Below are 16,270 nucleotides of genomic sequence, written 5' to 3'. Positions count from 1 at the left end.
CAAGGAGTTGGAGAACTTCATCTTTGATGTCGAATAGTACTTCAAAGCCACAACGACTTGTACCGACGACCTAGAGGTGACAATAGCCTTGATTAATGAATNGTGTTCTTGCCTTGAGATATTCGATCGACAAGGTAATCCGAATCTTACTCCCCTTGTAGTGATTTTCTTATCATATCAGTTGTTGACGGCAGGATTCATCCGCCCAGCAAAAGCACCATAGNCAATGCCTGTTGTGTAAAGGCCCCCACAAACTGTCCTACTGTTATCATCGGGCCTCTCTTAGTGCACTCCAAANTATCAGTTGTTGACGGCAGGATTCATCCGCCCAGCAAAAGCACCATAGGGAGCCCCCGTACTATTTCAGAAAAAGAAGGATGGGACGTTGCGTCTGTGCATAGATTATAGAACCTTGAACAAGGTGACAGTACGCAACAAATACCCACTGCCGATAATATCCAACTTGTTCGACCAACTTCACGGGGTCAAATACTTCACGAAGCTGGACTTACAATCAGGGTACTATGATGTACGTATTGCCAAAGGGGACGAGTCCAAGATGACGTGCGTAATAAGATATGGGGCCTTTGAGTTCTTGGTAATGCCCTTTGGCTTGACAAATGCCCCAGCTACGTTTTGCACATTAATGAGCCAGGTTTTCTACGAATACTTGGATCAGTTCGTCATAGTATACCTTGACGACATAGTTGTATACAGCACAACCCTAGAGGAACACAAGGTGCACTTGAAGCTGGTGTTTGACAAGCTACGGCAGAATCAGTTGTACGTCAAGAAAGAAAAATGTGTCTTTGCACAAACATGCATCAACTTCCTTGGACATGTCATTAGTTGTGGACAGATCGGTATGAATAGTGATAAGATAAAAGCTATCCAAGAGTGGAAAATCCCTACTTCCATATCCGATGTGCGATCCTTCCTAGGATTGGCAAACTACTATAGGCGGTTAGTCGAAGGGTTTTCACGACGAGCCTCCCCATTATAGAACTCCTGAAGAAAGACCACCCTTGGTCGTGGTCAAATAAATGTCAAATGGTCTTTGAAGATCTGAAGGCAACCATGATGAGGGGTCCTGTCCTCGGGTTAGTAGATGTTACAAAGTCATTTGAAATAGAGACAGATGCTTCCGACTTAGCCCTAGGCGGTGTCCTTATTCAAGAAAGCCACCCCATCGCTTATGAAAGTTGAAAGCTCAATGATGTTGAACAAAGATACACCGTCTCCGAAAAAGAAATGTTGGCTGTGGTCCATTGCCTACGAGTCTGGAGACAGTACCTCTTGGGATCACAGCTCATAGTGAAGACGGATAACAGCGCCATTTTCCACTTCTTCGATCAACCAAAATTGACGGCAAAACAAGCCCGGTGGCAGGAGTCGTTGGCGGAATTCGACTTCAAATTCGAACACAAGGTAGGAAAGAGTAATCAAGCAGCTGATGCGCTGAGTCGAAAGGGCGAACATGCAGCCTTGTGCATGTTCGCCCATATTCATTCAAGTAAGATCGATGGATCGATGCGCGACATCATCAAAGAACATTTACACAAAGACCCATCGGCCAAAGCCATCGTCAAACTAGCTAACGCTGGGAAGACACGACAGTTTTTGGTTGAGAGAGACCTTCTAATGACTAAAAGAACCAGATTATACGTCCCAAGAACGGGAGAACTGAGGGAGGTAAAATTATTATTGTGAGCAGTTATGTTGATGATCTTTTATTTACGAGAGATGATGAAAAATTATTAGAGTTTAAATGTTCCACGGAGAAAGAGTTTGACATGACTGATGTAGGTCAGATAATATTTTTCCTTTGGAACAGAGGTAATACAAAGATTAGATGGTATATTTGTATATCAAAGAAAGTATGCTACTGAAGTTTTAAATCGATTTGGCATAGAGAATTAAATTCCGTTTGTAATTACAATAAAGTAGATGTAACTTTGTTTAAACAAATAGTGGAAAGTCTAATGTATCTCACAGCTACTCGTCCTGATCTCTTGTTTGTTGTAAGTTTGATTAGCCGTATTATGGCATGTCCAACAAAACAACATCTTGCCACAGCTAAAAGATTTTAAGGTACTTGAAAGGTATTGTTGATTATGATGTATTTTATAGAAAGTGAGGAGTTAGTGATTTAATTAAATTTACCGATAGTGATTATGATAGAGACATGAAATATGGAAAGATTACTTGAGGCTATATGTTTATGATTAGTGGAGAAGCAGTAGCTTCGTCTTCTCGTAAGCAGCCTCTAGTCACCTTATCAACTAAAGAAGCTCAATTTGTTGTTACTAGTGGCGGTGCATGTCAAGCTATTTGGATGAGAAGAATACTCAAAGAGATTGGTCAGTCTCAAATAGAAGAATCAAAGTTAATGTGTGATAATACTTCAACTATTAAGCTATCCAAAAGAAGGAACGATTAACATATTATTTTGCAGTACTAGAAATCAACTTATTGATTTGTTGACAAAACCTCTCAAATTATAAGCATTTCAGAAGTTGCGTGAAGAACTTGGTGTGCAGAGTTTTTCTAACTTGAACTAATTATTGACTAAGAAGAATAAGTTGAAGGAAGGGATTGTTAGAAGAATTTGATTATGTCAAACACGGTTAAATAAAGATGGCTCTTTTTGGGATAGTGAGAGTATTTTTAAGAATTCATAATTCACTTAGAATTAAGGTCGAGCATGAAATAATAACCTTTTCAATTAATGGATTTATAAAGAGAAATGAAATATTTTTGTGGTCTAGTTTGATACAAATTCATTGTATAAGATACGTTTCCCTTCCGGTGGACATCTTTAGCTTCTATTATTGAATCTATCACAAAGTAAGGATTGTGATGTCCACGTTGGTTGGGGAGGAGAATAAACCACCATTTATAAGGGCGTGGAAACCTTCCCCTAGCAGACGTGTTTTAAAGCCTTGAGGGGAAGCCCGAAAAGAAAAGCCCAAAGAGGACAATATCTGCTAGAGGTGGATCTGGGTCGTTACAGTTGGTATCAGAGCCAGACACCAGACGATGTGCCAGTCTTCTCGTTGTTCTCCGAAGGTGGGTAGACACGAAGCGGTGTATTTGGGTCGTTATAGTTGGTATCAGAGCCAGACATCGGACGATGTGCCAGTCTTCTCGTTGTTGGATTTGGGGGCGGTCCCACATCGATTGGAGGAAGAAAAGTGCAGGCATTCCCAACCTTAGTGGTTAGAAATAACATGTTAAGGACTTTGAAAGGGCATTTTTTTTATGATTACTGATGGTGTTAATATAACACATGCGGAAGCAATTGGGATCTTAGGCACTTTTAGAACATCAATTATAGTAAATAACTAGCATGTTATAAGTATTAAAACTTAATGAGTTTGAATACTAACCTTTTGTAGTTCAAATTTCTTTTTCCTCACGAACCGGTTTCGAACCACCACTAGTGTCTTCTCCACTATCCTCAGGCCTTAGAACGGGATTGTGGAATCCGGTGAGTGACTAAACTTGGGAGGGATTTTGTATATATGAAAGAGTGTTTGTGAGAGGTTTTTATCAAGGTTTTTCACCAAGAAGAAGAAGACCTTCCATGTACCATGATCACTCTATTTAAAGAGTCATGTTTGCATGTTCATGCAAATTTGAGATCACCAAATTTTGACACTTAAAATTCCACTCAAATGTTTGGGATTATGTGGCAAGCATGCATGTTTGAGTTAACCAAATTTTGACACTCAAAATTCCACTCAAACTTGTGGGGTTTATTTGGCAAACATGCAAGTTTGGTTAAACCAAATTTTGACACCTCAAAATTCCACTAACATGATTTTTCCATTAGATGAAAGTCAACATTTTGACTTTCTTCATTTTAATTAAACAATTAATTTGAATAATGAATTTCAAATTAAAGTAACATTAAATAATTAATTAAACTATTTAATTAATATTTAATATTAATTCAAATGCCAATCCCAATCAATTCCGACACATAATTGATTAAGATATTTAAATCTTATTTAAATATCTCAGATTCTCTCTTTTCGTTTAATTCGTAAATAAAATAAAATTGCGGTTAAATATATCGTATATATGTAACGCATATTCCCTAATTTGAATTCGAACACTTCGAACTCACTCGTCACACTGTTCTATGGTTTAGTCCGATATGAGCTAGCAGAGGGACCTAATGGACCTATAGATCATGGGCTCCAACGATTCAAGATTAACCGATTAAACTCATTAACCTGGTTAACCAACATTCGTTAACTACTAGGACACTCCACTATAGCCTAGTAGTTGCACTCCCCTCACTATAGATATATTTCTGTCCATCTGATATAACCATGATTAGTAAGTCGATCCTTCACAGGTTGTTCGTAACTAGAGCTGGGTCAATTTACCGTTTTACCCCTGAAGTTACTTCTTGTTCCTTATGTCTCACTGATCCTCTAATAAACAATTGGTTTGTGGTCCAACCAGTAAACCGAATCCCTCTCAGGCCAATGAGAGGGTGGGGCCCCTTGTTCAAGACCTGGAGTCAGTGCTTAAGGGAACTACCTTTCTTCTATCCCTAAAAGTGGGTAGGAGTGAATTCCGTCTTGCACCCCACGTCCCCAGCCATTCACCCAGTCTTACCCCTGAAATGGGAGGCCTGTTGAGTCGGCGAACTAGAGCCACTCTCACCCATGCAAATCTAAGGATAATTCCGAATAAACAGGAGTTCATGGTTAGCTCAGGATTAAAACCGAGTTACCTAGGTTATCGAATGAAAAGAAAATCAGTCTCAACAGTAAACGACTTTATAAAGTGAGAGTGGTTTTCTTCATGGTCCGATCTTATGCAATACTCATTGCATAGGACGCCCCCACTCACATGTCTCCACATGCACAATTTAGTGATCGCATTGTTTATATCATATACAAAAGTGGGCCGCATCCATAGTGTCCCCAGAATAAGGTACTCAGCCTTATCCTTATACTATAGATCATTTTGACTATATACTTGAACTTGATCCACTCTTATGTCTCTACATATAGTTCAAGTAGTCATACTATAGCCAGAGTGTTCTTAGTTTATTGGATTTAGATTAATGATCGTAAAGTTCACTTTATTCAATAACAATTTTTTCTGAATAAACAACAATAATAACTTTATTGAAAATAGAATATATCTTTGTTTACAAACTATGAGTTTTAGGACATAAAACCCAACAAAATCCCACTTGGACTAAAACTCTAGTGGGGTTTTATAACGTTGAGTAGAGAGAAATACAATAAACTAGGGCATCACATACTCATGCCTTTTCTCCCACTTGCCCTAGATTACATAACTCGTAGTCCTAGACTCACTAGGTGCCCTTCAAACACTTTAGCCGTGAGGGGCTTTGTAAATGGATCAGCAATGTTGTGTTCTGAAGCTATCTGTGTGACGATCACATCTCCTCGTTGCACAATCTCCCTTATGAGATGATATTTGCGCTCAATATGTTTTCCTCGCTTATGGCTTCTTGGTTCTTTTGAATTTGCAACTGCTCCACTGTTATCACAATAAAGAGTGACGGGAAGATGCATATTTGGAACGACTTCCAAATCAGTTAAGAACTTCCTAAGCCATACAGATTCTTTCGCTGCTTCACAAGCAGCAACATACTCAGCCTCCATGGTGGAATCAGCAATGCAACCTTGCTTTATGCTTCTCCATATTACTGCTCCTCCGTTCAGAGTGAAGACAGATCCTGATGTCGATTTCCTTGTATCTACATCGGTCTGAAAATCTGAGTCAGTGTACCCTGTAAGGATCAGATCCTTAGCACCGTACATTAGCATATAGTCCCTCGTTCTCCTAAGATACTTGAGGATATTCTTAACGGCAGTCCAATGAGTACGTCCCGGATTGGACTGATATCTGCTGACAATTCCCACAGCATAGCATATGTCGGGTCGGGTACATAGCATAGCATACATCAGACTACCGACCGCTGATGCATAGGGAATGTGTTTCATATCCTCAACTTCTTGAGGTGTCTTAGGACTTTGTTCCTTCGACAAATGAACTCCATGCCTGAAAGGTAATAATCCTTTCTTGGAGTCCTGCATCTTATATCGAATCAACATTTTGTCGATGTACGATGCTTGAGACAAAGCTAGTGTTTTGTTCTTGCGATTTCGAACAATTTGGATTCCAAGAACAAACTGAGCCTCTCCCAAATCTTTCATTTGGAATTGTGTCGCCAGCCAATGCTTAATGTCAGTCAGAATTCCCACATCATTTCCAATTAGTAGGATATCGTCAACGTACAACACCAGGAAAGCTACTGTAGAGTTGACTATCCTTTTATAAACACAAGGTTCGTCAACATTCTGTTTAAAGCCATAAGATTTGATCGCAGTATCAAACTTTATGTTCCAGGATCGAGATGCTTGCTTCAACCCATAAATGGATCTTTTAAGCTTGCAAACCCTTTGCTCGTGATCCTGTTCAATGAACCCCTCTGGTTGAGCCATATAGATACTCTCTTCAAGATCGCCGTTTAGAAAAGCTGTCTTAACATCCATTTGCCAAATTTCATAATCATAAAATGTGGCAATAGACAAGAGTATTCTAATTGATTTAAGCATAGCAACAGGTGAGAAGGTTTCTTCATAGTCCACCCCCTCTCTTTGGGTATAACCCTTTGCTACTAGTCTTGCTTTAAAGGTCTGTACCTTACCGGTTTGGTCTCGTTTTCTCTTATAGATCCATTTGCAACCAATAGGTTTTACCCCATCTGGTTGATCTACAAGTTCCCAGACTGAATTGAAGTACATTGACTCCATTTCAAGATTCATGGCTTTAATCCACTGATCTCTATCAACATCATTCATTGCCTGTTTATAGGACAATGGATCCTCAACGCCATCATCAGGTATGATGACTTGAGTTTCTATCAAACCCAAGTAACGATCGGGTTGAGTTATAACCCTCCCACTACGTCGAGGCATTCTCAACTTTTGAGAAGGATGTGATTGACCAGAAGTGTCAGCTCCATCAACAACTCTGGTTGAACGACCAGCTTGATCAACAACTCTTGTTGTTTTATCAGTAACTTCTTTAGAAATCTCACTTAATACTAGTTTGCTACGAGGTTGATGATTTCTTACGTGATCTTCCTCTAAGAATGTAGCGTTCGTTGATACAAACACTCTATTTTCTTGAGGATCATAAAACAAACCACCTTTCGTCTCTTTGGGGTATCCTACGAATAGACATAATTTTGAACGACGTTCTAATTTCTTGGGATTTTGCAACAACACATGTGCTGGACATCCCCAAATTCTGAAGTGACGTAAACTACCTTTACGCCCTTTCCATAACTCATAAGGTGTTTCTGAAACACTCTTAGTAGGAACCATGTTCAAAATGTATGTAGCAGTCTCCACTGCATATCCCCAAAACGGATCGGGTAATTGAGCGAAACTCATCATGGACCGAACCATGTCCAATAGAGTTCTATTTCTCCTTTCTGATACACCATTTTGTTGAGGCACACCAGGGGCTGAGAGTTGAGACCTTATTCCATGTTCTATCATATAGTCCTGAAATCTTAAATCCATGTACTCTCCTCCTCGATCTGATCGAAGTGTTTTAATAGTTTTACCTAATAGATTCTCAACCTCAGTCTTATACTCTCTGAATTTTTCAAGAGCTTCCGACTTGTGATGCATTAGGTAAAGATAGCCATACCTTGAATAATCATCAATAAAACTGATGAAATATTCATACCCTCCTCGTGCTTTGACATTCATTGGACCACAGAGATCTGTATGCACGAGTTCTAAGGTTTCTTTGGCTCTATAGCCTTTTTCGCAAAATGATCGTTTAGTCATTTTACCCTCAAGACAAGACTCACATGGAGGTAAAGAATTGTCTTCTAACTTATTTAGAAGTCCTCTTTTAACCAATCTCTCAATCCTATTGAGATTAATGTGGCCTAGTCTTAAGTGCCAAAGATAGGTATTAGGAGAAATCTTTTGTCGTTTATTTTGAGTTTCAGCTGTTTTAAACATCTCGGTATTTAAAATAGCTTTTGTTTCGCTCAGTTTTAACATATATAAGTTGTTTTCTAGTTTTGCAGAACAAATATGAATACCTCTTTTGCAAATGAACACTTCATTGGTTTCAAAAGATACTTTATACAATTGTTCTAATAAACAAGAGATAGATATTAGATTTCTTTTCATTTCAGGAACAAAAAGTACATTATCAAATATAATGAATCTATCTCCAAAAAACAACTTTAAATTTCCTACTGATCTTGCTGAGACAACCTCTCCAGTTCCAACCCTAAGTGTTATCTCGCTGTCCGCAAGCATTCTCCAGGAGCTAATTTCCTGGTAAAAAAAACAAATATGATTAGTCGCCCTTGAATCTAATATCCAAGTTGAGTTGTCATACTCTACTAAACATATTTCTACAACGACTAAATCATATTTACCTTGTTGTGTCTTTTCGGCTTTCTTCTCTGCAAGGTATTTTGGGCAGTTTCTCTTCCAGTGCCCGTTTTCGTTGCAATGGAAACATTTTCCTTTATCTACCTTTTGAACCTTGTTCTTGCGGTTAGTAGGAATCTTATTTTTCCCTTTTCCCTTCTTCTTCATCAAAACACTTTTAGAAGTTGAAGGTCCAGACTTATTTTTGGAGGACGATCCTCGTAGTAATTTCTTGGAGATGGCAACATTTGCTTCTCCTGTTTGTCCCTTGTTTGTTAAGAGGGACTGATAAGTCTGTAGCTCATTGAGAAGAGCAGTCAAGTTATATTCTATTTTGTTCATTACCACATTGGTGCGGAACTGGAAGAAGCCCTTTGGAAGAGACATCATGATAAAACTGACTTGAATCTTCTCATCAATGATAGCTTCATTTTCTTCTGTCACATTGAAATGGACCATCATGTCCAGGACATGTTCTCTAACTGAGATCCCTTCTTTCATACGGCAGTTGTAAATGTATTTTATGGCTTCATGTCTAAGGGAGAAGGACAGTTGTCCAAACATCCCTTTTAGAGATTCCATAATTTCTTTAGCAGTACCCATAACATCGTGTTTCTTAGCCAAAACATCAGATATGCTCGCTAGAATGTACACTCGGGCTTTATCATTTANATACTTTATACAATTGTTCTAATAAACAAGAGATAGATATTAGATTTCTTTTCATTTCAGGAACAAAAAGTACATTATCAAATATAATGAATCTATCTCCAAAAAACAACTTTAAATTTCCTACTGATCTTGCTGAGACAACCTCTCCAGTTCCAACCCTAAGTGTTATCTCGCTGTCCGCAAGCATTCTCCAGGAGCTAATTTCCTGGTAAAAAAAACAAATATGATTAGTCGCCCTTGAATCTAATATCCAAGTTGAGTTGTCATACTCTACTAAACATATTTCTACAACGACTAAATCATATTTACCTTGTTGTGTCTTTTCGGCTTTCTTCTCTGCAAGGTATTTTGGGCAGTTTCTCTTCCAGTGCCTGTTTTCGTTGCAGTGGAAACATTTTCCTTTATCTGCTTTTTGAACCTTGTGTTTGCAGTTAGTAGGAATCTTATTTTTCCCTTTACCCTTCTTCTTCATCAAAACACTTTTAGAAGTTGAAGGTCCAGACTTATTTTTGGAGGACGATCCTCGTAGTAATTTCTTGGAGATAGCAACATTTGCTTCTCCTGTTTGTCCCTTGTTCATTAAGAGGGACTGATAAGTCTGTAGCTCATTGAGAAGAGCAGTCAAGTTATATTCTATTTTGTTCATAACCACATTGGTGCGGAACTGGAAGAAGCTCTTCGGAAGAGACATCATGATAAAACTGACTTGACTCTTCTCATCAATGACAGCTTCATTTTCTTCTGCCACATTGAAATGGACCATCATGTCCAGGACATGTTCTCTAACTGAGGTCCCTTCTTTCATACGGCAGTTGTAAATGTATTTTATGGCTTCATGTCTAAGGGAGAAGGACGGTTGTCCAAACATCCCTTTTAGAGATTCCATAATCTCTTTAGCAGTACCCATAACATCGTGTTTCTTAGCCAAAACATCAGATATGCTGGCTAGAATGTACACTCGGGCTTTGTCATTTGCCTTTATCCATCTGTCATATGCATCCCGAGCTGTTCGGTTTGCATTTGAGTTTGGGTTTGGAGGACACTCCTCAGTTAAAACAAACTTTAAATCATCAATGACCAGTATTGTGTTTAGGTTTGATTTCCAAGTTGTGTAGTTGTCGCCGTTTAATTTCTCAAAAGCATGTTGTTGTATATTTTATGCAAAGCTAGAAAGAGAACATGCATGACTATACGAGTTGGACAATATGTATGAGTAAACTATGTAAGATGTAAGAAATTACCAAAGTACCCCTATGATGAGATTTTCGATGAATGTTGTTTTATATGCTTTCTACTATGTTAGAAAGAAGGATGGGTTGTTGTAATATGTGCTTCGAGCGATTGATGGATGCTAACTCCCTGTTAAGTTTCTTTTCCTGTTTGTTTGCATGAAAAGTGTAGTTTATGTTTAGTGATTTGGGTGATTGATAGGATACCTCCCAAATAAGTTTGCACGCATATTTAGATTCTATATAATGTGCTCTAGGCGATCGATTGGATAATCTTCCTAACAAAGCATGCACAAGAGAACCAAATTAAGACTAGGATGCTAAAGTTAGAGTGGTTGCAAGTGGACCTAGGTTAGTACATCCAGTGGACACTAACCTTACAATCGTGAGCGGTAATTAGAGGTATAAACTTGTGTGCACCCAAAGAGTGAATTAGCTCGAGGAGTTGATGTCCAGGAAACAAAAGATAATTTTTAAACCATCTAGACGCAACTAAGAACCTAGTAGACTTCCACTGGATCCAAGAATGACATAGGTAGCTCTTTAAGTCGATAACAATATGTACGATGTCATCAGTTTAATGGTCCATCAGAGCCTCCATTACCATTCCACTCGAATACCGATACTGTGGAGCTAGGCCTAGGCTGGTTAGGGTAGTGCACGAAGGCGACTAGTCGCCTCAACAATAACCCCGCCCATAGAGGGGCATGGAGCCATACAGGTTGACTCAATAATTTGCTGGCACACGAGGGCTTGCACCCCTCCCCTAGAGGGTCTCTATGGTCTTATAGAAGGATTCACCAATTAACCTTCCATGGATGACGAGTAGGCTTGCACACAGTGATATTAGCCCCACCATAAAGAGAGTCCTATAAGGTAGCGCCTCAACCAAGTACACCGAACACTCACTGAACAAGAAAATCAAGCTACATAAACTGAAGAGTAGAAAGGTTCTAGAACGTGTAAAAACCCCTAGGGCGTAAGGATAAGAGAGTTGCTCGAAACATCAAGGCACCTTAGATGCTCAAATAGCAGTAGAGACTAGGTCTGAACTCCCTGAGCCTAGAGTAAAGCACGTAGAAACCTTCTAGGATAGGGATGCGATGAGAGCCTACAAGTAGATTGCTTGTGGAGTATTTTTATACTCACCATTTTCCTCTTTTCTTTTTAGGTGTCCATAGTTGTTGGTCGAGGTGGAGGAGCATCCGAGAGCTTTGCGGTCATAAACAGAGGTCGTTTTGGAGCATCAATCTATCTTAGTATTTGCATTTTTTGTATTTCATTTTGTAATTGTATCTTAAACCCATTTTTTCCTTTAATCAAAACTTTACCTAGTTTTAACTTTTATTTTATTTTACTTTTTCTTTATTTCCTTTCGTTTTCGTCTTTTTAGTCACTAATTTTAAACCTAAAAAATTGTGTCGTAACAAATTGGTATTAGAGTAGTCGAATGTTAGTTTCTCTAGACTTTTTTTTAGAATAAAGCATCGACGACAAGCCTCACTATGACCAAGTATGTAGTCTAACCCTGTTTAGTAGTATATGATATGATGCAAGACCGGTATGAATTTTTTGTCTGTTTTGAGTGTACGTTATATAGATTTTCAGTTATGGTAATATCCTCAAGGGTTAAAAAGTGAATATTAACCCTGTTATATAGATTTTCAGTTATGGTAATATCCTCAAGGGTTAAAAAGTGAATATTAACCCTATAAGTCGATGTTAGATTCGAATTGTGCTATTTTGATATGATGATGAGACCGAAAGGGGTTATGATATAGCAGACTAGCCTTAGGAAGATAGAGAGTTGATGTCGCACAGTGCAAGATGTAACGGCCCAGGTCCACCGCTAGCAAATATTATCCTCTTTGGGCTTTCCCTCACCGGCTTCCCCTCAAGATTTTAAAACGCGTCTGCTAAGGAAAGGTTTCTACACCCTTATAAAGGGTGTTTCATTCTCCTCCCCAACCAATGTGGGATTCTCACAATCTACCCCCTTCGGAGCCAACGTCCTTAAGGCCCAATACTAGATCAGGAGGTACCTTTGACCCTATCTTCTGTGACCATAACTCTAGATACCAAGCATGCTTCCATGCAGACTATGCAGTATCCCTAGAAAATATAGTTTACTCAGACAATGGTGACCATGGAGGAATCAAGCACCCATCAAACTAACCATTACCCTAAAGAGTTTTGAAAAAGTTGGCATTTCAAGGGATAAGATCCACCAACCTTGACCGAGAGGGTTGTTATAAAGGTCATGACTCCAAGGTTATGGCTAGAGTCATTGGAGACTAAGTTCAAGTTATGGACTTTCAAATGCGTGAAAGATACGTTATGCCATTTGTTAAGAGGTGTTAGACATTTCCATTGAAGGATCACCCAAGAGATGATAATTTGCTATGGATTTTAGGAGGTCCAAGCCTAGTATAACACATGGTTATCACGATTATGTAATCACGCTCTAAGTTGTCTTTAGGATTGGAAAAGCATGCCCACAAAGATAAGGTTGTGGGATGAGTAAAAAGGTCAGGCTAGGGTCATACCTCCACTATCTCAAGAGAGGAAAATTCAAACACCATGTTAGTAAGAACTTATTTTCTGGATTACAAAGAGAATGACTCCAATTCCTCACATAATGTGATTCACATACTTGTGAAAAGCGTGCTCGGATAGAGGCAGAGCATCAGGAAGTATCCCAGATGTAGGAAGTATCCCAGTTGTTGAAAGGAAAAACTTGGACAAAGGACGTTATTTCCAGAGCTTAAGGTTAGTCACCACATAAAAGCTTACCATGAGTTCCCTAGAATCCCAAAAACTTAAGAGGGCTAACGTGCTCAAAAGAGCCAGTGATGGAATATCACTATGAGAGGAGGCATGACTATATCAACCATATGATCGTATTAATAAATAGTCATATATTTGTAAATAGTTGATATGTTTAAAGCTTCAATTAAAAATTTTAATTTTAAATTTCATTAATTATATCTATATAAGAAAGAAAATTAAAATCACTCCATAAGAGTGCAGACCCATTATTTTTTTCTGCAACTAAATCCAATTCAGAACAATAATAATAACAACTCATCCAAACCCTTCTTCTGTTCACACGTGGTGGGCTCCACTCCCCACTGTCCAGACCCATTTCCCACGTGTCCCCCTCTCTCCATTCATCCTATTTTCACATCTTTTCCTCAAAATTATTATTATTATTTGCTTATTACCCCCATAAAACCAAAAATATAGAGTTGAATTATGAGATTTTTTTATTTTTTTAAATTCATTAAAATTTTTATTTATCCATTTATAATTAAAATCTCCTAAATTCAAATTATAAAAAATTTATAAATCACATATTTTCATAAACATAAATATCAAAAAAAAAAAAAAAAAAAATTATAAATGTCAAATATTTTTTACAGTAGGTAGGGTTAGATTGTTATTTGATTGGATACGTGCACTAATCCACTAATCTGACTCAACCCAACTCAATTCTTATGGAGTAGAGTTGAATAGCCTGAGTCAGTCGGGAGTAGGGGTTGGATAGCTTGAGTTAGTCCGGAGTAGAGGTTGGATAGCCTGAGTCAATTGGATAGGCTGAGTCAATCGGGAGTAGGGTTGGATAGCTTGAGTCGGCCGAGAGTAGTAGGGTTGGATAGCCTGAGTGAGTCGAGAGTAGGGTTGGATAGCCTGAGTGAGTCGGGAGTAGTAGGGTTGGATAGCCTGAGTGAGTCGAATTCTCATTCTCATTCTCAGATCATATAAACACTACACTACTACTTTCACCGACTCCCTCTCCCTAACTATATTATAATATTTAATATAATTTTCCTAAAATTAAAAGGAAAAAGAAAAGATTCATACTTTTAACGTTTTCTTGAATATAAATTTAATGACAGAATTCATGACTACCCTTAAATCACGTAATTTCAATTAATTCGATCCATAATTTCCAAAAAAAAAAAAAAGAACCAAAATCAATAAAAACATAAATCTCCAAATATTAGAATAATTCATATTTTAAAAAAAGAATATTATAAAGAACAAAAAAATGTACCTGTGAATTTGTGTTCTTCGTATGAATTTCAAGAAAAATTAACATGAACACTCGCATTAATGGCCGAATTACACACAGGACAAGTATGGAGTCTGGACCCACATATTGTACACAAACACAGATGCCGGCACGGCAAAACCAGCACCGTCGACTCCGCCGCACCACACTTCCGGCACCGCCCTCCTCCACCGCCGGAGTAACTACTCCCACAGCTCGACTCTGCATCATCGGCCACCGCCGCCGCCTCCTCGCCGGCGTTCGCCATTAAAACCTGCTCCAAATTAGTCCTGAGAGAGTTGAGGGTAGCTTCGTTCGTCTCTGCTAAATTCCGCCATTGTTGATTCTCCAAGCTGAGGTGTTTAACTCTCTCTTGCAAAACCCAATTGAGTTTTCCCATTCTTTCAATCTCCTCCTCTTTCTCCTTTAATTTCTTCACTACTCTGTCTTCAATGGCGCTCACCAACATTCTGGATTGCCTCTGTTTTCTTTCCTCCATTTCCATCATCACCTTCTCCGTCTGTAAATCCAAACAAATCAGATTCGAATTTCATAACAAAAATCAAATGGGTTTTATTCAAGAAAGAGGGATTTACATGAATTGCAATGAACCGATCGATTTCAGAGCGTTGGTGTTCAATATGAGAGATGATCATTTCTTGATCAAACAACCTCGCCGGAGATTCGTCATAAACAGAGCATCTGGCTCGTTTCCTCGAGGGAGTAGAGATGAGTCCAGTATCGGGTTTTCCATACATCGGAAAAGTAAGAGAATGAAGCGGCGGCGCGGTGGGAGTGTTGGGGTCGATGAAATCTCTGAGAAAAACAGAACCCATTTGAGAGAGAAGAAGAAGAAGAAGAAGAAGAAGAAGAAGAAGAAGAAGAAGAAGAAGAAGAAGAAGAAGAAGAAAACAGAGATGAAATGAAAAGGGGATGAAGGGGGAGGGACCTGTTTGTTATGAAGTGGGGGTTGGAAGGGAAAAGATTGATGGGGCGTGCTTCAACCGCCATGAAAATCGGTTGGGTGGTTCTTGGTTGCGTTTCTTGTGATCAGAGAGAGATCTTCTCGATGTGCTGAACAGATAGAGAGAGCACGAAATTGATGGCCGCGACAAGGAAGGGCGGGGAAGATTTTGGGTTTTAATTCGCCATTAAAATTAAGTCAATGGATTTATTTATATATATATTTTTTAACAATAACTTCAACCAATTACGAATACCACATGGGGTTATGGCAGTTTTTTCTGTACTGGATTTCAGTTTTTTTCCTTTTTTTTTTTTTTTTTTAATTAAATTCAATTAATATCCTAGGCCGGCTAGCCAGCCAGAGGGGTAGTTATGGTATTTCACTTTCATGAAATTGTAATTATGTCATTCACGGGTACTAAGTTTTTACCGTGATTTTATCGGCAGTAAATGGGTCCACGTGTCAAGAGGGCAGATGCCACGTAAGCAGAATGTGAGGTAGTGGGGATGGTTGAAAATATTTGCTAAAATGAAAATTCTCTATTCATAATTATCAAATAAATTACAATCCTATATATGGTAAATCATAATGGAAGGTTAAATATCTTTCACACTCTCACAAATGGAGGGTTGAATTTGAATGAACGTGAAATTTGAATGTAAAAAATTCAAAAGGAGATCGATGGAGACTAGAATTAGAGAAAACAGAATCATTAACAGTCGAGTGTTGAGAAACAATCTGGGTCGAGAATCATTAACAGTCAGGTGTTAAGAAACAATTCTGGGTCGCAAGTTAGAAGGTTCAAAATTAGGGTGATAATGTAGACTCTACGGTGTATTTTAGACATAGAAAGAAAGAGAGGAGGTGAAGACGGAGTGAGGTT

At 38.6% G+C, this 16,270-nt stretch overlaps 1 protein-coding gene across 1 annotated transcript; it reads right to left on the bottom strand.

The window, feature by feature from the left end:
• Positions 1-14,367: 14,367 nt before the first annotated feature.
• On the bottom strand, positions 14,368-15,555 carry LOC111801931 (BOI-related E3 ubiquitin-protein ligase 1-like). The gene is made up of 3 exons (XM_023686172.1): positions 15,370-15,555; positions 15,017-15,236; positions 14,368-14,940 (listed from the first exon to the last, which is right to left on the bottom strand). Exons 1-3 carry the CDS (start codon positions 15,429-15,431, stop codon positions 14,452-14,454), a joined length of 771 nt encoding a protein of 256 aa, XP_023541940.1. The 5' UTR covers positions 15,432-15,555; the 3' UTR covers positions 14,368-14,451.
• Between the last annotated feature and the right edge of the window lie 715 nt (positions 15,556-16,270).

This window comes from Cucurbita pepo, chromosome LG09 (assembly GCF_002806865.2).
Source record: "Cucurbita pepo subsp. pepo cultivar mu-cu-16 chromosome LG09, ASM280686v2, whole genome shotgun sequence".
In the NCBI taxonomy this organism is placed as follows: Eukaryota; Viridiplantae; Streptophyta; class Magnoliopsida; order Cucurbitales; family Cucurbitaceae; genus Cucurbita; species Cucurbita pepo.
Note: the sequence above shows the minus strand (reverse complement) of the source record. Positions and strands in the feature narration are given on the sequence as shown.

What these genes read in the sequence shown, in the direction of transcription:
- LOC111801931 (XM_023686172.1), bottom strand. Translation starts at nt 15,431, where the DNA reads ATGGCGGTTGAAGCACGCCCCATCAATCTTTTCCCTTCCAACCCCCAC. An exon ending in CCCCACTTCATAACAAACAG is followed by an intron (nt 15,237 to 15,369) that starts GTCCCTCCCCCT and finishes TGTTTTTCTCAG; the next exon opens with AGATTTCATCGACCCCAACA. An exon ending in ATCGGTTCATTGCAATTCAT is followed by an intron (nt 14,941 to 15,016) that starts GTAAATCCCTCT and finishes TTGGATTTACAG; the next exon opens with ACGGAGAAGGTGATGATGGA.